This window comes from Toxotes jaculatrix, chromosome 8 (genome assembly GCF_017976425.1).
Source record: "Toxotes jaculatrix isolate fToxJac2 chromosome 8, fToxJac2.pri, whole genome shotgun sequence".
Classification (NCBI taxonomy): Eukaryota; Metazoa; Chordata; class Actinopteri; family Toxotidae; genus Toxotes; species Toxotes jaculatrix.
This window is the reverse complement of record NC_054401.1, coordinates 27,962,309-27,984,314: the sequence shown is the minus strand read 5'-3', so window position 1 is coordinate 27,984,314 and position 22,006 is coordinate 27,962,309. Positions and strand designations below refer to the sequence as shown.

Below are 22,006 nucleotides of genomic sequence, written 5' to 3'. Positions count from 1 at the left end.
AAAATGTGCCAGGGTGTAAAGTTAGCTATTTTAACATGGGGGGTCAATGGAGAATTGCTCACTTCTGGAGCCAGCCGCAAGCGGCAGCCGACGACCTGCAGCTTTTTGAACGTTGTTCCAACCAATGAAGAGCACACAGTTTGACCAATCAGCTGTCTGAAGACTGAGATCAGTTGATTAAATGAGTCAAGTCTGGTGTGCTGCTGCTTGGTTGGAACAAAAACCTGCAGCCACACGGCCCTTTGTGGAACAGTTTGGACACCCCTGTTTTAATGTGTCTCTCCACATCAATTAGGATCTTCTTTGCTTTTCTTTACACGCTTCTCTCTCTCTCTCTCTTTTCTACTAACCCACACCTACACACCTCTGCACACACATCCCGAACACATTTGGTGCACACACAGTGTGGCACCATAACCCAGCCTGCCCCAACACCATCCTCTCACCGGAGGACACACGTTAGATCACATCTCCGCCTTTGTCTCACACTCTCGTCCTCATCTGTTGTTGTAGATATGGCTGGATAACAGATATTTGATAATTAAAGGCAAATTAAAGGCATTAAATTGGTTGTTGACTAATGTTGCTGACAGTAAAAAATTATATTGTTATACTTTAAACAGCCGCTGTTTGTGACTATTCGTGCAGACTTCCTGTGATAACAGCTGGATTGTGACGGTCAGTGCTGTTCACTTCATAAATGCTGATGTTCCTCAGATACTGACACTCGCAGGTGATCACCCATCTGACACCCATTTCCATTTACAGTTTGGTTATCAGTCCCTGATACCAGGGTGGTGCCCTACAATTATTAATACCCATCAATCATTTTATGAATATTAATAACTGTCATTGATCATTTAGAAATAATAATGGTTTATACTGTGGTATGTACAGTGTCAAACATTCAGCGTTCTTGTACACTGTAAATAAAGTTTATACTATATTTCCAGGCAGCAGATAGAAAAGAACAGCACACCTTTCTGAAGTAGATGATGACAAGGAGACATAAAAATAAGACAGAGGAGGAAAAGAAGACTGTTTGTCCAAACTGACTTCAAAAGAAGACCAAAATAATAATAATAATAAATAAATATCTGGCACTTCTGCCTCAAAAGCCATAACACCTCATTCCTGCATCTACAGCTTTTCATACAGCATCTCTCACTTTTGATCAAAGCTGCAGTAACATAACCTTAACCAAAGTATTATCTGCACAACAGAGAAGAACCTAAATCCCGATGAAGTGTATTTATAGCTGGCATGTTATTAAATCTATTTAACCTTCATTTATCCAGGGAAGTTTCACTGAGCTCAAACGTTCTTCCACAGGAACGTCTTGTCTCATACGCACACGCAGACTACGTCCACCGTAATTCTAAAAAAAAAAAGTCTTTTAAATGTGAAAACATCATATGTTCACAAGTCAGTTCTGTACAGATCTGCTTCCACAGAAAAACACCTGAGCAACAGCAAAATGGTCAGAAGTGAGACACAGCCAAGGCAGAATGATCCTTCCCCTGCTGCTCTCTGTGATCGCCTGTGATCATTTGTGGTCACCTGACCTGACTCTTGTCTAGGTTTCAGGCTATCACAGTGGACGATGGGCAGTGACACTGTGGGCCGGAGTGCAGGATTTGACCGCAGCTTGATGCAGGAGGAAGCAGTTCCACTTACATGTTACTGAACTGTATGAAATCTGAACAGATCATGGATGTTTTATAGGAACTGGATAAAGGACTCAAAGGCTGCGCCCACTCACATGAATGAACAGTACTTATGTGGTGCACAAGCCAAAAAGGTTTGCTTCTGTAACGTGCAGCCCACTGCACAATGTGGGTTAGTGTTTCCCCTGCTGGGCTTCGCCCACATGTTCCTGTTTGGTCCATAGAATTTACATCGTGACGACGTAACGAAAATAAAACTTTTCTATGCTCCTGGAAAGTTTTACAAATATAAAACCTCCACCTCATCATACAGACATAGTAATAATTGACCTTGTTGCAGTTCTAAATATCTCCTCAACAGTTTTACATATGTCTCTTATGCCTGTGCACACAAAACAGATCTACAGATCTGTTTTGTGTGCACAGGCCAAAACTAAGGTGGCCCACAAGGACAAAACTCATAAAAGAGCACAAGCACAAATGTTCAGGGAAACATACTCTAAATCCAGAAATGCAACAAATATCAAAACTCATACAAAGACTGAAAACATGCAAAAAGAAAAATGCTGCACAGCAAATTTACTATACTGTACAAGAACAGACTTATCTCCACTTTTTCCACGGGAAAAAATCCTACTTGACAGTAAGTATGGTAAAACATCTATTATACAATTTGTGATGTACATTAAAAAAATTAAAATGTAAATTAGAGTGAAACCCACCCTTCACAAAGTCCAGAGTTAGTTCATCTCTGGGTGGGGGGGCCCTCAGTTCCTTACTGATGGGACCACATGGGATGTGTCTGATGTTTGATATCCCTCTCATAAAAATGTATTAAAGAGTGTTGGAGATGTTCTGTCACTGCCCTTTAATCCATCTGGATCTTCCTCCATGAGTCTGAAAACACAACATGCTGTGCTCACATTCACATGTCGAACTGACAGCTCTCTAACTGCTCAGCTCACGAGGAACAAACCTGAGCTCACAGACCAGAAAAGGCTGAGAAACCCTGCATCACTCCATTAAACAGGTTCAGAACTATTAGAATGAAACTACCCACAATGCATTATACTGCACAGTGCCATAATTTGACATGTGATGCAGCCCTGTCCACTGGGACCAGTTGGATCAACACTGTTACAAGGACATAAACAATAAAGCTGGCTCTTGAATGTTCTTTGTTAAAGCATCCGTAGAGCGGAGCGAGAGGCCGATCGATGCTCTGATGTGTTGATTGAGATGGGAGGAAAGATGGCCAATAGGAGATGAGCGTCAGCACAGCAGAAAAGTCAATGCCAATCTCTCCTCTCCCACGACATCGACCCCAACTTCACGTCTGCTCATCTCTCATCTTTTCTTATAAGCTGCATCCAGCTCTTCATTCTCTACACACACTGATTCAACCCCCTGAAGATCTGTGCCAAAGCACTCTGTGTGTATGTGTGTGTGTGTGTGTCTGTGTGTCTGCAGCAGGATGTGTGCGTGTGTGTGAGTATGAGTGAGAAAAAGGGAAGAAGAGAGAGAGAAAGATGAAATGAGATATGATGGGTGCACCTTGACAACCAGTGATGTGACTGTGTGTGTGTGTTTGTGATGACTGTTGCTCACAGAGTCACACTCGAGGTTGCTTTGGCAGCACAGAATCCATTTTTAGAAAAGAATGATATTTAAAAACTGAGAGCGTGATGATGATGATGATGATGAGCAAAGTCCAATGTTAATGCTTATTTCTGGTCTTTTCATTACTTGAAAACCTGATGGTTTCTGGTTCTGGACTGATGGTCCAGGTAAAACACTTCAGCTCAGACCTGCTGAGGCTGTAACAGCCATGTGGTTTTACTATTCTCTGATATTCCATTGGCCAATAATCAGCAGTAACTCTAACTATTAGTTGCAGCCTTACACTGTACAGATATATAAGATTTTGTATAAGATATTAAATATCTTCGGATTTCTGGATTGATGGTCTTTTGGTTCCATTTGACATGAAGGACTCCATTACAGACTTCTACAATGAGATATGTGTGGAAAATATATGATCAGATTAAATCAGTGTATTTGGAAAATAGGTGTGCCGTTAAAATTGGTGATAAACTAACTGAATTCTTCACCCAGAGGAGAGGCGAACTTGCTTTTCAGTTGGATCAGTGTACTGCTCCTGACCTCTGACCTCCCACATACGGAGGAGGTGAAGTCTCAGTTTTATGCTGATGACCTTGTCCTGCTATCTCCTACTGAACGAATACTGAATAGTGTTTTCTTGCTTATTGTGCTATATAGTAGTGAAGTATAAGCAACAAACACACTCTGACCAGTCTATCAACAGCACTGCTTTCCAAACACCAAAACCAGAAGAGAACAGAACATGTGGTCAGTGTTGGACCGGTGAGGCTGAGACAGCGATAAACTTCCTCCTAAAATGTAATCATTCAGTGAAATAAGGAACAATTACTTTAACCAATTCAACTCTGTAATTCCACATTTCAATGAACTAAATCACACCTAAAATTAAAAATACTCCCTGGACCATGAGACAGGGCAATTCTTTCTGCCCAGTATATATCAACATGCCACAACCTGAGAGACACTTAATGACCTGGACACACACGCACGCACACATGATATGCTGTAAATATATAATTCATGTATATGTGTATATCGATCTTGATGTTGTGAACTTGGGTAAATTGTATTTTGAGGCTTTGGGGACATTGTTTTTGAAACTTTCGTGCCAATAAAACACCTTTAGATCAGAAGTAACGAGGTCCCCTGAAGAACATATCTTAACCACAGTAACTGAATATAACCAACTAACCAAATGTAAAATAACTGTTGAAAAACACTCTTTACCGTGGAACAGCTGAGGTTACATACATTGCTGGATGTTGGTATTTAATTTCAGAAAAATAAGTGCAGGTGCATTAGAACACAGTTAACTACAGCTGATAATATGAGCTGATATCACCGATACATCAGCATCAGTTTACATGTGGACTGATAAACAACCAGAAATCATTTAGAAACAGTGTCAACAGTACAGAGTTTGTCCACCAGAGAGCACACACACAAGTGGACACTGTAAAATGTCCAGCTCTTAGTCCCAATTCTTCAATATCAAAATAAAAAAAAGAAATAGAAATCAGAGCTGAAATTATTCATCTATTCGTTTTATATATAATTATCAATTACAGCTGATCCATAGCAAACCAGCCAACAACTACTCTGCTAATCAGTCTTAATGTGTTTGGGTTTTTTTTGTGATAGTGGACTGATCAGTCCATTAATCAAACTGATTTTCTTACATATAGTAACCAAAAATGGAATTTAATTTTTGATGATTTTGATGATGATGATGATCCCCATGTTTACCTTATTTATAGAAAGCTGTGTAACTGAGGATCAGATCTGAAATTCAGCAGCATATTTCCAGGAAAATAATCTCTCACTGTTCTCATAGCTGTTTAGAAACTGGACTAGTTTTTAATATATAAATCTTACTTTAAAATAAAAAAAGTCTCCCTCAAAAAAAGACTTAACTACATTGTGCAAAAGGAAATATGCACAGGCCAAGTTGATGTGGCTTTTCCATGGCTGTTAACCCCAAACTGTGTCCAGACATCACCTCAGTAGGGAAACAGCAGCCTGTTCTGCAGCTGCAGCTGGAGACATCTCTAATCTCACAGTTTGCACAAAGCGGCTGGAAAATGGGTTAGAAAATGGAAAAGACAGCCCCGTTACTCACCAATACTCCTGAAACTCTCGGACAAAGTTCTCCTCAACTTTTTCATTTTGCCGATTTTCTCCGCGGGCTGGGAGGCTGGCATCAGGTCGCACATTTTTATTATTACTAATTTTTTTTTTTTTTTACCTCCCCACCGACTTTCGAGGAGGACTGGCGGCGGACTGGACGAGGTTTTGAAGCGGGGGACGGTAGACCGGTGTTCAAGTCAGCCCAGCGGGGCTCCTTCAGCCCAGCTGCAGCGCGCTGGGAAAACACAGGAAACGAAAGCTCAACGACAGCTCTCACTTCTCTCATCAACTAGTAAGAGCAAATGTCTTCCTGAGATTTTCTCAAGAATGCAACTACATTTCCAAAGAGGCAATAAAAGTCCGCGCTGAAGCAGATTCATCCAAACTGGAGACTGTGCGTAATTCGCTGCGCCTTCCTGTGGTGCGTCTGGTTTTTGATCTTAAAACTGTGATCTGGCTCGGACTTTCTTTCTTTCTCTTCTTTGAGTCCCAGTTGCTCTCAGCTCCACCGCAATCTAGATGTCATTTTGGAGACACTCTCTCTCTCTCTGGTTTCCACCCCCCCCCCCCCCCCCCCCCAGACCCCGCCCTGGATGCGGGGATTGGAGGACTTCACGGGAGAAGTGCGTTCATATTTGCTCAGGAGCCTGGCCGTCAAAGCGAGCCAGCACCGCCCCTGTAATGTGTTGCAGAAGGAGGAATATTTTCCACGGGAATCCAGTTAGCTGTCAGCGCCGCTGTTTGAAAACTGCTCCCCACTACAATACCCGGTCACTGCGCACAGGGCGAGGTATTCCCCCCAACACCAGCCCCGTCAGCCTCACTCCCTCATTTCAGCGGATGAGCAGCCTCCACAGCTGATGGTTCATCCTGAAAGAAATCACGCCACCAGAGGCCTGTTGTTGTTTGTTCATATCATGGAGATCAATTATTGAGCACAATGCACAGAAATCTCAGTGGAGTTGTTTTTTTTTTTTGTGATGTGCACTAACAGACTGAGTTACATGCTGCTCTGTGTCTTTTCCTGCATGTGCTGAAAATAATGAGATTGTTTTATAGCCATTATGACATCTCAGCGCCATTTTTTGATTTTATTAATGACTGTCCACAGAAGTCTTCACAGTTCTTTGATGGTAGTAACATCCAGCAGCCCATTCAGCCACAACTATTTGTCAGTTCATTTTACAATAGCATGTAGTTGGGATTGAAGAGATGTGTGGGATTAAAGCCATCAGAGCAGTCCAAAACCCTGCATCAATCATCTAAAATCCTGCAGCACTGAGCTCATGAGCTCTGTCCTGCGTCTGTAATGTGTCTTTATGTGTCTGCCTGGCATCTCCAGTGTGATGGTGTCTGTACTGCTGTCACCACAGCAGCCTCATGAGTAACTCAGAGGCATCAAAACAACAGTAGCGTAGCAGCGTATATATATATATATATATATCCTGTACCATAACATTGTCTCAGTGAGTCTGGATCTGGTCCTCATTTTAAAGCTGTTAAAAGACCAGCACAGTGTGAAAGCGTCTCAGGAATGCAGAGGGCTGAAATGTTTTCATACTGCTTCCTCATTCATTTGACCAAACCCCAGGGATAACTGAGACAAATGTACAGCTTCATTAGTTTGAACTGGTCTTTTATTATAATGTGTTTGTTAAAGCCTACCTCTACAGCACAAGAAAGATTATGTCTGTGCTGTGGAACATAATTTTATCGAACGTATTAAAAAGCCAGTAAAACTCAGACTGGTGGTGCTCATGTTAAAATACCGAGTGCTTTAAAAAAAAAAAAAAAAAAAAAAAACCATGGTGGCACCAGATGGGCAGTGAGGTGACTGCGTTTGAAAGGTTTCTTCAGACCAGGAATCCTGTCAGGTAATGTGAGAGCAGAAAGCTCCTCTGCTACAGTAACTACCCCCCCAGGGGCTGTTTTCTTTACAAGTAAGAGGAATCAATGAAAAGAGCGAGTCCACTGGTTTAGACACACAGAGGAGAGACATCATGCGTGAATGGATTGTTTGACCAGTCAAATTTTTGTAATTAGCTACATGTATAGTTTTCTCCTTTCTTGAAGAAGTAGAGTTAAGGAAGCACTGCTGAAAAGACGTGCTGAGTCATCATTAAGACAGGTGAGACTGTCAGTGTCTTCGTAAGCCTGCGAGGAGAAACTGATGAACTGTATGTCTTCTGCTGGGTGCTGCTGTGTCACAGGACACGGCAGCAGTTATCTACGTCCACACTCTTCTAAAGTTCCAGCACCCGAAATACACCAGGTCTTTATCTATAAATGAACCGAACCTCTTTGTTAAAAGAAGAGATTTTTTTTTTTTTATTCGTGTGTCAGAACACATCTGCAGTACAATCACTACTGTGCATTTCAAAAATCTAAACTATATGTACAAAGTGCAAAGACTGATATGAAATTTTTTAAAAAGAGAGAACTCTGAAAAGAAATTTCAGAACCCAAAGGAAATTCGCAGAAAGTTTAAAAACAAGCTTCAACATCCGAACCGACACAAAATACTGTCTCCTCCTCAAGAATCACAAAGGCAAAAATAAATTCGACGATCAATGTTTGTTATGTGGAAAGTGTGAAACGGTGATTTCTGTCTGAATGGAATCATCCTGGACAACGCTCTGCAGTATTTGTCTCGTTTGCTTGCGGTTTGTGTGAGGACAGGGCATCACTCCAAGCTAAAAAAAAAAAAAAATGAAGACCAGCTCAACACGCTGCCTGAGGAAGCGCTCCAGTGCAGCTGTTTCACTCGTTCTCGAACTTGCTGTATGGGTGGTCCGAGTCCACCATCAGACCTGCACACAGGAAACAGGAGGACAGAGAGAGAGAGAGAGTGGAGACTAAATGAAAACACAGAAGCTGATGGTGGGTCAGTGGACATGATGTGCTGTGTTACTCTGCTTAGATTGCCTACATTTCCCATGGGTCTTTGAGGCAGCAACAACAATATATGAACAGTTAAAACTTCTTCCCATCATCCTAATGTGGAAAACATTATGACATTGATGATATAGTAGAAAGACATTTGTTTTTAGTGTTATTGTAGGTGTCTTTGAGGTACAGTACATAAACACCAGAATTCACGTGTCCACACTCACTGTGGCTTTATGTTGTGTTTTTTTTTTTTTTTTTCAGTCCATGCCAGTAACCACTTCACTACTGAGTCAGAAGAACTTGACTGAAGAGTTAACTGGAACTCAGCAAAGCAGAAATACTGCTGACAAAACACCAGCTGGGTGAAGGACTAACAAAGGCAGCGGAGGGAAGTCGAGGATTAGTTAGGTTAATAGCAGATGTCAGTGGTGGCTGCTGTGCAAAGAACGAGGAACAGTTCAGTATTTAGGGAAGTGCGCTCTCCTCATCTGTCATGTCTGCCCTGGACCGCTGCTTTCAGAGAAGGGAGAGAAGCTTTCCACAGCAAGGCTGCATAGCTGTGGTAGATTTATGGTGTGTTAGCTTTACATGCTTCTCATTTCTTTCCTTTTTTTTTTTTTTTTTTCATTTTCTCGGCTGTAGTCGTCTTTGGCTTTGGGTTTGTACAGTAGGATCTAATCTCACAGAGCCACATGTCTTTTATCAGTGCCTTCTTCTTCTTCTTCCTCCTCCACCTCTGAGTCTTCTGCTTCTTCTTCTTCTTCTTTTGTTGTTTAACAGCAGCTGCAAACAGCTTTTAGGTGCATTAGCACCACCTTCTGGTGGTAGTAACACAGTACTTATATTGTTTTAGGGCCAGAAGATAGTTTTCTATAACTTACTGACTATTTGAAAATCATGACCCATCTCTGCTTCACTCTGTGTTCAATGCTGGGCTGTGTCAACATGCAGACTCACAAAGGTAAATGTTCTGTTATTTAAACAGAAAATGAACATGATTTAGATTAATATTAACTTTATATATTTGTGTATTTTTAGCTTTTTTTCCCTTTAGAAATAAATCAGAATGTGAGTTTAAACAGTCTGGTGAAAACCACACTGTATGAGAGGGAGAAGACCTAAAGTTTCCCATTCATTAGGTGACTACTGATTCAACAGTTGTTACCATACTTTGTCCACAGCAACAGTGTGTGGTACAGGCTATAACACAGGCTATAACAGTGTTCTTTGTGGGATGTTTCAGTAGCCTGTAAAATCCTACTCACAGTCATGAGGGGACTTCCATTTGACACCAGCGATATGATAAATTATGCTTATATTGATTTAAACAGACAGGAGTTAGCGTAACCTATACGTGACCCGAATTTGCCTTTGCAAGGGGACCAGGCTCTTACTGTTGAATAATGCATCGCTGGCACTTGGTATGGAAATGAACGTCAACGACAATGTCCTGGAAAATCTGAAACCAATTCAACACATGCGTCTGAGAGGAAGCTGACGTGAACTGATCAGAGAGGATCGTTCCTCGTTTTCCATCCGGCATCTGTGTTGGACTGACTGATCAGCTCACGTACAGCAGGTTCATACATCACAGTGAGAGATGTGTACTCAGTCTGTCAGACTATCATGACAGAGGCTGAATGCAGTTCATATGGTAATACAATGTAGACAAAGGTTGGTACATACCGTACTTTCTGCGAATCTCATCGTGCCGTGCCTTTCTCTCCACCTTCCTGTTAAAAAAAAACAAAAACAAAACACACGCTCAGTTTTGGTGAAACACACGCACAACCTCAATTTCCCTCCGACACTACCCTAAGCACCAAATGAGACACCAAACCAGTGGTCAGGTCTCTGAGGTACAACTGTACAAAGGTGGAAGAGGAAGGACGCAGGATGCAGCGAGGCAGACATCATCAGCTAACACACACCAGCACAAATGAACAACGTGAGACAGCTGAGGGGGAAACAATCAGAAAGAATCAACCTTCAGATCATTCCATCATGTACTGTAACGGTGAGCAGGAAAAGAAAAACATTTAAGGTACAACGCATTATAAACATGGCTTCCTTTTGATTAATGGCATTTAAACCTTGGCTTGTGTTAATGTGTTACATCACATTTTCGCGAATCGCCCGACTACAATATTTTGTAATATTTTAGCGGGCAGAAAGTTCCTTTGTAACTCTGTGGATCCCTCTCCTATCTGAGCAGCTCTCTGGCTGCTGCAGGGCTTTGAGGCTCTCAAGGCCTGGCCCCGGTCAGCCTTTCTGAGGAGTAACAAAAGCCTGGGAAGAGGTTTTACGCTCTGGACCCTCCAGAGCTGTCACTTCACTTCATCTAGTCACAAAGAGCTGGTGTAAATCAGTCAGGGTGTTATTGCCAGGTAGTGATCTGTGAGGAATCAGGGTGGCTGAGCTCTGCTTACCATCTGTCCCCCCGGGCCTGCTCCCGGCTTGGGTGCGACTAATTGAGTGACATGTTCAAAACTCCCTCCGCATAAATATGGCTGGATTCAACAAGTGGCAAGTGAAGGAAGAGGAATAAAAAAAGGGGAGCAGAAAGAAAGCAGGGGGAGGGTGGGAACTTTTCCAGCACTGACCTATGGAAATGCTCAGGTTTTAAAAACATATCTATTTCATGCTAATATATTCTACACAGAGAAGGGTGCTGGGAGTTACTATAAAAGCTCAATGTTTTCTTTTCAGCGTGTTTTGCTAACTGTGACACGGTTTGAAAAGAGTTTTTTCCTAACACGCCAAAAGCAAAGGTCTCCCAAAAATGAAAAAGAATCAGTCTCACATCTAAAAGGATGGATGGATGGATGGATCAGTCCCTTGAAGACTGTTCTCCAGTCCAGGCTCAGTGCTGAGGTCATTCTGCCGTGTCTACATGAAACTAGTCTATTTCATGATGGGTCCTATCTACTCTGAACGTCCTGTTCACAACACGAACCACCATCTATGTAGGTCACTGCACTAACTCTGACTTCGGAGGAAGCCCTGGCTCGATTCTGTGGCACGTGAGAGAAAAGTTCACCGGAGGTTGGATAATTCAACTCACAGGCTCCCTCTCTCAAACGCGAGTGCACAGAGAACTGGGGCTCTGATGTTTGCCAGCACTGCAAGTGATGCTGATAAACCAGTGACTGACTTATCTTTCCGCACGACTGCCCCGCTTACCGACACATCACCAGCCAACCATCCTCAGAGGATGAATGCACTCGGAGCACAGGCACTAAATAGAAAGGGGAGTTTGAAACATTTATGGAGTGCAGGAAGAGGAGGGTTTCAAGGTCTACTCACTACTACAACACACACTGCTGTGTGATTCTCTGACAGTGGAGGATACTACACAGGATGTAGCTCGCTCTATTCATGACCACATGACCAAAGAGCAGCTGCTCAGTCTGGACAATCCAAATGTTTTGCGTTGCGAGCAGAGGAACGCTGAGCTCCTCCTCTAGGACACGGACTCATTGGGGCTGCACACAAACACCAGTTGCTTGAATCCTAAATATACAATGGGCCCTTTTGTTGGGGACTATGAACTATTCTGCTGCAGGAAGTCCCTTGTAGCTTGTGCTGGGATCTCTTGAGAGGCAAAAATACCGGATGTACTGAGAGAACAGGATTAAATCCTTAGGTCGTTTGTGCCATAGAACCTGATATGATGACACTGCTAGTTTGACTGCATTTGTAATGTACTTGTATTACATAAACAAATGTGTATTAACACAATGTCTGGGCTTGTTTTTATTAATTATGGTTTGCTTGTCATTTCAGAGACATTTTAACTAATCACTAAAAACCTGAATATGATTAGTGCAGTTCATGGTTGGCGTCTTAACTCCTTTGCCACAGACATCCTAATAAAGAACTTATTATGTATTGGTGGTAGAAGAGCCACCATTTATAACAACTTACACTTTAATTCATAACTGCCGAACTGTGAGATGTGGAAGCAATTTTGTTGATTTTTTTTTTTTTTTTTTGATGCCTCTATTGAAGAAAGTTAGATTTTGTAGATTTTCTTCAAACTCATCTTACAAATTTTACTCCATGTCAGCCACATTTGGTAAATATCTGGATGTCCCAAAAACCGTTCTTTCCCCTATCTGTCAAAGTTTTGCTTGTCCAAAATATATTTCTGTGACTCTGGGAAGTCTTAGGCATTCTTATGCAATACTGTGATATCTCCAGGATTTAGGCCTTCTCCAAAAATAAAGTAATAAAATAATAATAATAATTTTTAAAAAAAACTGGTGTTCATTTTGATGCAGATCTACACATTTTCCAAGTTTAAAATCCTGACATGGCCAAAAGTGCCACGTCTGTAAACTCAGAGGACATTTACAGTTTTTTTTTTTTAAACCATTAACACTTGAAGAAAACAGAAAAACTGTAGCTAAGTACACTGATGTCCTATGGCTAGGCTATAATTTCTGCTGTTTTGCCTGCACCAGCTGAAGGCAAAACAAGGATGACTGTCCAGGTAGAGTGAGCAATAATCCACCCCTGAGGAGATTAACGTGGTGATGTCAGTCTTCATATAATATCATTAAGAGAGGACCTAAAACAGTCACTTCTGTCTTCTGTCATTCAACTGAAGACAGTTTTTTTTTTTGCCATCCTGAATTTCAGATTAAGGAGGAAATAAAAGATGGATGTGACAGAATCAGGATTCAGTGGAAGCACATCATGGACATGTCATTGGCGTAACAGTGAAAGGAGACACTGTGCTTGCTGAAGATGGAGCCTAAAGGGAGCAAATATAAAGCAAATAAAAAGAACCCAGAGGTAGTCCACAAGTGATTGGGACAGAGACGCTAACAATCAAGACCTGTCAGTTAAGTAACAGGCAAACCACTTGAGGGCAGTGCCCTGGATGCCAACCTGGTCCTTATTAGCAGGTAGGTCACTTGAGACTTGGAGAAGAGCAGACACTGTGCTGTGATGAGCCCTGAAGCCTGACTGGAATTCCTCACTCATATTATTAATGTCTAAATAAGACAGAAGCTGTATATATAGACAACTTTCTCCAGAACTTAGGACAAGATTAGGAGCTTGGAGATGGAGTCTGGACAGAAGAGAGTCTTTCTTCTGCAGTTCATTAAAAAGCCAACAAACATACTCTTTAAGGTCTGCGATCTTTCTGTTTGCCTTCTGCTGAGTCACTGACTCACTGGGGATAGTTGGTAAGGTTGTAAAATCCAAAAGTGAGATGGTCGAAAAACCCTCAGTAAGAAGCGACTGGTTAGCCTAGCCACCAGGCTAAAAGGTCACCTGTTGTGTGCTATGGCTCGTGTCATGTTAGCAAACAACTGCTATTGGAGTCTTGTCAAGTCCAAAATTCTCCATCCATGTCGCTCAGGTTTTTCTACTCATTAGTCTGGACAATCAAACATAAAAAAAAAACACAAAGACTTTTCCTCATAATAATATTAGTTTCCCTTAATGAATTATTATTTGCAGACAGGCACAGTGTCACGTGAAGCTGTTATTTAAATAAACACTGCTATAGTTCATTACTAACAGCTTTAGCCTGGAGTGAAGCTCTTACCGTTCTTCAGAGCGTTGTTTGATCTCCTCTCTCTTCCTGGCAAATCTCTCCTCATCTCTGTCAGGCCTTAAGATATAAGGAGGCACGGAAAGAGTATCAGAATCAATACTGTTCACAGAACCAGAGAGCAATCAGACTAATCAGGATGTGGTGAATTACATGCATCTACAAACTGCCACATTTGCTTGAGAGATATCCTTCACAAAAGCTGAACGCCATAGTTACAGTGATTCACATTCTGCCGTCTCCAGATCATGAATTATATTTGATTCATGAACGATCTCTGCAGCTTTGAGAAACAAAGGGAAATGTTCAAAAGTAAAGTGAGATGTGCTCCAGGTGCATCACCGTGGATAATGGAATTACCTAATTTAATAAAAGCTGAGCAATCGTGAGGTGAGATGAATGAAACTGCCTGTAGGTAAATTAAAAAAAAAACAAAAAAAACAAACAAAAAAAAAGGAAATGTGATGACAGGGTCAATTTAAGGCAGTTTGGGGGAAGCTCTCTGTCCCATTTTTTTTCTGTCAAACATGAGCAAACACCCACAGGACTGTAAGTGTGTGACAGCCCAGCCTGCTGCTGACTGACTAACATGACATTTTAAATTCACTCCAGCACACTGAAGGAGAGCACCACATACACACAGTGTTCTTCTACAGGAAGCTCAAATGATAACACGACAGGGACAGCAGTGGACTGAATGTAGCCTGGATTCATAGGTGTTCAACCGAAGAGGTTCACTGCACTGAATTGTTGTTTGCCACAAAGTAATGGCATTTTTTTCTTTTTGTTTTTTTGGTTTTACGAGATGGTAGTTGCTTTGAGTGTTTAGGTTGCAGCAGTCTCACATAGTTTTGATACGGTTTTATTTGTCATGTTAACCTTACCCTGATGGACGCTTCTTGCAGCAGCAGCAGCAGCAGCACACAGCGATGCTGAGGAGGATGGTTCCACCGAGCACAGCCAGGGCAATGATCAGGGCCTCAAAGTTCACTGAATCACACAACACCACAAATAATTCCTATTAAAACTCTTCACAATAATAATCTGTGGCCATAGATGAAATGAAACCCCAAACTTTTGAGTCCCTCTTTTACTTGACTGTCATTATACATTTAACTCGTTTGGCAATGGTGCCACCTGCTGACTTCTCTGCAACACTGCAAGTCGCCACAGTGTAACGATGAAACCACGAGACGCTTTCAGTTCCAGAGAAAACATAACTAAGACGTCAAACACGACTTGATCAGATGGAGGCTTTGTGTTGAAGAGAAAAACCGCTCCAGCAGCACTATACTTAGTGTTTTATTATCAGTTCTGGTTGATAATATCTTACAGTGATAACACACTGGATCTAGCAGCAGCGATCAGGTCACAGTGAGACAAATACATTGACAAAGACAATGGTATTTATGACTGATTTATGATCTCTTTTGTCTCTTATCAGCCAAATTCTCAGCCAGGTCTGAGCATATCTGACAAGAGAAGGAAAACTGTGTTAGGATGGCTGGACTATGTTTTAACATGCAGCCAATTAAAAAATATATATTTTTGATCAATTGAGTAAGACTACTTATCTGTATTTATATGAAATAACAAAGTTTTGAGGCTGTGATAAAGTTGTTTGTTTGTTTTTTACTGATGTGGTTGAAAATCACACCTAAAAATTTACCACCTCAACATTCCTTTAGCTGACTACTCTCCCCATCTGTCTGGCTACTCAGGAACAATAGGGGAGCTCCCTGCCCACCACCGATTTTACTTTCTGCATCGAATGGCAACGTTCTGCTGTGCACAGAGTCAGTGGTTCGCTTCTATTACGCTGTTGTAGACCGTTCTTTGGCAAAGCTATTCAACCAAATAAGAGAGGAAGCAGGCAGAGTGCTGCAGGACTGAGACCTCCCCTCTGTGACACTGAAGCAATATGGTGAGAGGAACTGAAAGCTTTGGCTGACTCCTTTGAAATATGAAAGACAGACTAAATCACCATCTTTCGCATCGTAATCAGACTGATGGACTCACACCAACACACTCCCCAACGGGCCTGGGACAACTGGCACACTGAAGATGGAGGCAGCAGCCAGCTCACTGGGTATTCTGTGCAGTTGTTGGTGGTAAAGCACCACAGACACTGTGAAGGCAAAATACACAGATCAACCCTCTGAATGGCAATGGGTCTATTAGGAGCAGAATGATCTACTGGGTATTTAAAATTTAAAGCTCCATCAATTAGTCGATTAATCTTTTTTTTTTTTTTTTTTAAGCCAAAAATGCCATATTCTCTAGTTCCAGCTTCTCGGTTAGGAAGATTTGCTGGTTTCCTTTGGTTTCTGTGATAGTAAACAGAGCATGTTTGGATTTTTGGACTGTTCAGACACAACAAGTCACTTGAAGGTGTCGACTTTGGCTTTCGGAAATAGTGATGGACACTTTTCTCTGTTTGTTTCTCTGTCTGACACTTTATGTACCACACATTTATCCAGTTAATCAAGACAAGAATCAGCAGATTAATAAATAGTGAAAATAACATTCGGTTGCAGGCCTATTCAAATAAGAGACAGCTGCAAAATTTGTCAACAAGATTGTGTCATTCATATTTGCATTTAAAAAACTATCAAACCAAACTCCATGCAAAATATGGTGATTTTATGATCCCTTCCTTATCTGAAAATGCATCTGAAAATACATGAAAAATGTCTGATCTCTGTAATAACCTCATAAATTACATACATACAAAATTCAAACAAGCAAAATATAGATGGCATATTTGGTAATAAGCAGACAATCCAGTAAATATCCCTCCTTATTGCTGCTTTAATTAATCCACTACTCTGGACGATGGACGAGAGTCCATGATGTTGGAGGTTAATGTGCTGACAAACAAGGGCCCATAAAATGACATTTATGGCAGGAGTTTGATGTTTTCGGGGCAAAGGTCTGGTCCTGCTATTCAGGTACTGCACCCACATTATTCCTGGCAGCCTTACCTTGGCATGTGGAACACAGGTGTCACAGTTTTTGTGGGCAGAGCAGGCTGAAAAGAGAGGAAAGGCCATTACAGCACTGTTACTGGCTCAGTATTTTTTGTGACGTATTTTAAATATCATACTATTTCACTAATGAACTAACCTATTGACATTAAAGTCTATTATCAACCAGGCTAAACGTTACCTAAATGTCAACTCTAAAAAAAAAAAAAAAAAAAAAAAGACAGTAACACTTTTAAAAAAAACTAACATTCAACTTACGAGTTATAGGTGCTGGAGTTGTTTGGCAATCCCCCAGGCTAACAAAACTAACCCACAGCACAACGGCGGCAATAGACAGCGAAGTGGTCGGTGTTTGTCTCTCGATTGTAAAAGACGACATTTTTAAAAGCGCAGAACAGCAGCTGGCTACCTAAACTGCGTAGAATCTGTTTATATATATGCTCGTCGACAGGACTCTTTGCTTTTCGTGCGCTCGGCGACTCCGGATAATCGCTGTTGTTTTGCCTTCACCCACTGAAGTCACTTCCTGGGTTTCTAGGGTTAGCGTGTTTTGTAAATTCTCGACACCCCGGGCGGGAGGAGTTAATAAATAAAACAAATAACCGCCCACCCCCAGCTTAAAAGCGGCTTACATTTCTCTTTCTGTCTGTCTTTCTTTCTTGTGTTTACTTTTTCGGTTTACTTATTAACATCATGTAATTTTAACAACACGCCAGTTTTGTGAAATTCTGCTTTTCTATAAACAGATGTACGCTCTACAATCTGTAAGGTCAAATTTCAAAATAATAAATATATATGAAATAATACATACATTTGTCAGGATTAAAAGCCACGTTTTCTGATTTCTTTATTTCAGTAAATTTCAGTAAATCTTTTGAAGTATGTTAGTAAAAAATAAAAACTTATATACTATATAAAAACAGTATACTTACATTCCATGAAACATGCCATGACATAATTTTAAAAGAGCTAAGTGAGCATTTGTAAAATTCAGTAGACTGCACTGAAAACAAAGTGACTCAGAACTTCACCCTTGTTTTTAATCTCGTGGGCTGCTGGATTGTAAATGAATTGTCTGAAGGAAGGAAGTAAGTAAGGATTGAAGGAAAGGAAATTTTCTGACTACATCCATACCTAAGATGCCTGCATCCATGTTCTCTACAAGCTATTTGTAAAAGATAATTACATGAATTTTACATGTACTATGGGCCACTGGATCTCAACAATTTCACACTGAGTTATGTCACACAGTACATTTCATGCTCTGGTGGTGATGAAATGTGGACCTGATTAAAAAGCACTTTGAGCATGTTCTTGGTTAAACTGAGTCTGAACATGTTCCATTTGAGCTACAACAGTATGTGTGTATGTATTAGTGGAACAATAGCTCAGGCAGGCTTAGACCAGAGAATGAGAGGATGAACTCTTCAGGAATGCTTCTTTTATAGAGGAATGATGATTGGCCAGCTTGAATGCTGAGGACACCTGTGGCCGTGCATCATCACTGGACTGCACAGGTGGAAACCAATCAAGTAGCTAGCACCTGTAAAGAAGACAGGGCAGGGGAGGAGGAGAGAAAGAAAAGCAGGAGTGCAGGAGAACACACTCATTTTGCCCCTGTCTGGCATGTAACACTTGTGTTTATTACTAATTAGCAAATATTAGCATGCTAATATGCTTAACTAAGATTGTGAACAAGGTAAATATAATCTGCCTGGTAACATTGTCATAGTGAGTTAACATTCAGCTCACAGCTACTTCACAGAGCTGTTAACATGATTGTAGACTCTTATTAAAATATGCAGCAAGAGAAAGAAGAAAAGAAACTGGCCTCTAGATAAGGGGAGCTGCTTTTGTCCATCATGGAAGCTAAAACTTATGATTTTTGTCACATCTGGTCTGTCTGCTACTGTTTAGATTCATAAAAATACCTCTGGTTAATTGACTATTGTTCTAATCAGGCTGATCTGTCTGCCTGTGTCCATCTACACAGTGAACAAACCAGAAACATTGCTGTTCCACTTACCTCTACTTACAATACCTGTAACACCTTTTTAAATTTTCTAGACATAACAGTATGTGGCACTGGCTCTCTACCCTCCCACTAATACTGCACTGACCTAAATCATGGGTAGAATAAGAAAGACCAAATCCTTCTTCATTCCTGAGGGCTGGGGGGTGAAACAGATGACAGGCTGGCCACAAACATCTTGGTCCTGGCGTGTGTGTGCTGAGGTAGAAGTCTGATCTTCATCTGTGTTGTACAGCACCCTGCTAATGGGTAGTGGCTGCACAGACGTGTTTGTGTTCTTTACATAAATGCACAAAGCATTTCTTTTCTCAAATGGAAGCACAGCAGGGTGATAGATGTAATCTTCTCCATGTTAGATTGTGTGTAAGGTTTGCAGTTCTGCTCGTCTCTGATGGTGGCACTAACTCACTGCTGTTCACACTTGACAGATACATCATCATAACACTGTATATAATGAGCCCCGCAATAATATTTCTTTTCAAAGCAGAAAGTTTAAATGTGATTATTTCACCTGCTGCTTATTTACTATTTTCTCATAAAGGCACAAAATTCAGATTATCAGCAGCTTCAGTTTGAATACTTCTTGATTTGATCTGCAACTGACTTTAATTGTGAATTTCAACTGCATCTTCTAATTAGTAGTTTTTCATTTTGGCATTTACTTGACCACATGCCTCTATTTGATTTTCAAATGCAGACTAACACAACATCAGTCAGCTATGGCTGAGAAAAGTTCAGCTTCCGCAAAGTTGATGTGACAGCTTGAGATGTTCCAGCCGCTGAGTCATCTTTTAATGGTCCTGATCATCCTTTGTTGCCGTCTGCTCTGGCCTTTTTCTCTTTCTGCTGCTCATTTGAGAGGGTGATCAGTGGGAGACAATGAGAGCTAATGATCTGTCTGAATGACTGAGTGACAGAACAGTGTAATTTTCGATCAGGGCCGAGCCTTTCAGCCAAAGAAAAGAATAAATAAAAATATGCTTAAAGTTTGCTGTGGTTACAGAGGAGCATGTCTCTCACGTAGGAATGAAGACAAATCGCTGTGTTCATACCACAATGCTGAGAGCATACAGATACCTCATGTGAGAACCATTCATATGAACAGACTGATTTATGGAAATGCCTGCACACCCACAGAGATGCTTCCACCGCCTGTGCCACCTGGGCAAGGTGGTGCTTTCAGTAAAGGCTCTGAATAGTTAATTCCATTTAGAAACAAAAAATTCTCCTGCTGCCTTAAAAATATACCGTTATTATTTATTATTTTATCATTATATTTTCGGTTATTATATTTCAGTGTTGTTTTATGAGTCCTGAAAATGTAAAAGTCCCTGCTTATGACTTACCTTCGCATTTATTAAAGACACAGCCAGTTTCTATGTCTGTTTTCTTTAAAATAAAAAACAAGTCCTTTAACTCTCAAAAAATGCATGCTGGGAAATCTGTTAACATGCTAGTTTTGTTTCTTTAAAGTCTTCATTTAATGTTAAATGAACTCTCAGTAGTTCATTCATTCAACTCATCATTTCAAGTTAGAACAACTCATGTTAAGTTCTAAGTCTGAAGATGAAAAGCAGACATTCTGTTACATTTAGTTAATTAAAAAAGCTGTCCACAAAATTCCTGTATGGTGTTTTACAATGTACTCTCCCTACATACAGTATGACAGTATGACAGACAGTTATAAAATGTAATGCATTGTATTGTGGAATGAAAATGAACTAGAGCACACAGGTATTATTCTTTTTGAATTTATTCTTGACCTTTAAAAGAGCTGTTGTAAATACAATCCAGGTCCATTTAGTAGCTGTTCCAGGGCTTTCAATCACATCACATGATATTCAGAGAAATAGAGTTGCACCTTTTGAAACATTTTTTTATTATTATTATTATTTTTCATATCCAAGAAGTCTGAGTCTTTCTTTGCTGAATGATTAGAATATTTTTTTAAAAGGTCTGCAGCTATCTTCAAAACATCTTAAAGTGTTGTTAAACCACCCTCTGGGTTTCAAAGGTTGCCAGATATTTATCAGAAAAAAACTGGGCTGTAGCTCTCTTAGATGAGCCTCCAAGTGTGTGGAAGTAGAAGGATGAATGTCTGCCATCATTTACAGACTCATCAAACCACTCACTGAGCCCTGTTTCTTAACTCTTATTCAGGTTTCTTCATTAAGTTATCATCTGTCTGTTCATGCCCACTATTATGAGACTGCAGCCTTGCACACAGCTACAGTAACATCCACATGCTCACATTTAAACCCATGACTGTAACTCCCATTGACCACAAGGCGGTGGTAGAGGCCTGCAGAAGGCAGCCAGTCTTCTGCAATAATCATGTGGAGACAGACGGCGATTCGGTGGTAGGAAAGGGAAAGAGTGGGGATTAACTGAAGCCTCTATCATGGGTAAATGTGAGTGCATTCCCCTCGAACATGCTCCTGACTTAGACTACTGCACTAACTAGCAGAAGTTCACAGATCAAAATTATGGTTAAAAAATGCGTGGAAATCCCAGCTGTCCAGCTGTGGAGTGAAATCTGAGGCTGCATCTGTTAGATACAGCACATGTAACAAAGCCAGCATCCAACACTCTGCAGCAACATACCTGTAAAAGATGGATTTTTTTTTTTTTTTTTTAATCAAATGCAGGGATCACAATCATAATACATCTAATCACGCTGAATTGAGGTATAAATCATCTTTGAATGACAAATTTGTAAAGGACTGTTTGTTCACTAACCGCTTTGTAGCGTCTTGACTATCAATGCAACAATCTAGAGCTCAAGTATCATACGAAGATATTTTGTTAATTTGCATCTGTTCAAACTTGAGGTCACACTGTGCTCACTTTCATACCAGTTCCCATCTGGATTCTTCAGTGCTGCATCTTGGTTTAATTAATTCTCCTTATTACTTTCCTCAGTAGGGTGTCTACTGTCTTTTAAAAGTCTGTTTAACCAACTTCAATTGAGATTTTTTTTTTTTTTTTGTATGTCAACAGAAAGTTGTGGTAGCAGTGAGGAACAGCGCAGCAGGGGAAATACACAGAGACGCCGTTTCAGGTGCAAAACAAACTTCTCTAGATGAGTGTGGTAAAAAAAAAAAAAAAAAGG

General features: G+C 40.8%; 2 protein-coding genes across 2 annotated transcripts in view; both read right to left on the bottom strand.

Annotated features, from left to right (window-relative positions):
• Window positions 1-5,931, bottom strand: part of cdk14 (cyclin-dependent kinase 14) — a 153,336-nt gene extending 147,405 nt beyond the window's left edge. The window contains exon 1 of the mRNA XM_041043469.1: window positions 5,410-5,931. Within this exon, the coding sequence (XP_040899403.1) occupies window positions 5,410-5,503 (94 nt within the window). The 5' untranslated portion in view covers window positions 5,504-5,931. The remainder of the gene's footprint in view (window positions 1-5,409) is intronic.
• Window positions 5,932-7,728: 1,797 nt separating this feature from the next.
• On the bottom strand, window positions 7,729-17,385 carry LOC121185412 (pituitary tumor-transforming gene 1 protein-interacting protein). The gene is made up of 7 exons (XM_041043474.1): window positions 17,121-17,385; window positions 16,860-16,906; window positions 15,895-16,003; window positions 14,760-14,865; window positions 13,870-13,935; window positions 9,993-10,039; window positions 7,729-8,227 (listed from the first exon to the last, which is right to left on the bottom strand). The coding sequence occupies exons 1-7, from the start codon at window positions 17,239-17,241 to the stop codon at window positions 8,178-8,180; spliced, it is 546 nt and encodes a 181-aa protein (XP_040899408.1). The 5' UTR covers window positions 17,242-17,385; the 3' UTR covers window positions 7,729-8,177.
• Between the last annotated feature and the right edge of the window lie 4,621 nt (window positions 17,386-22,006).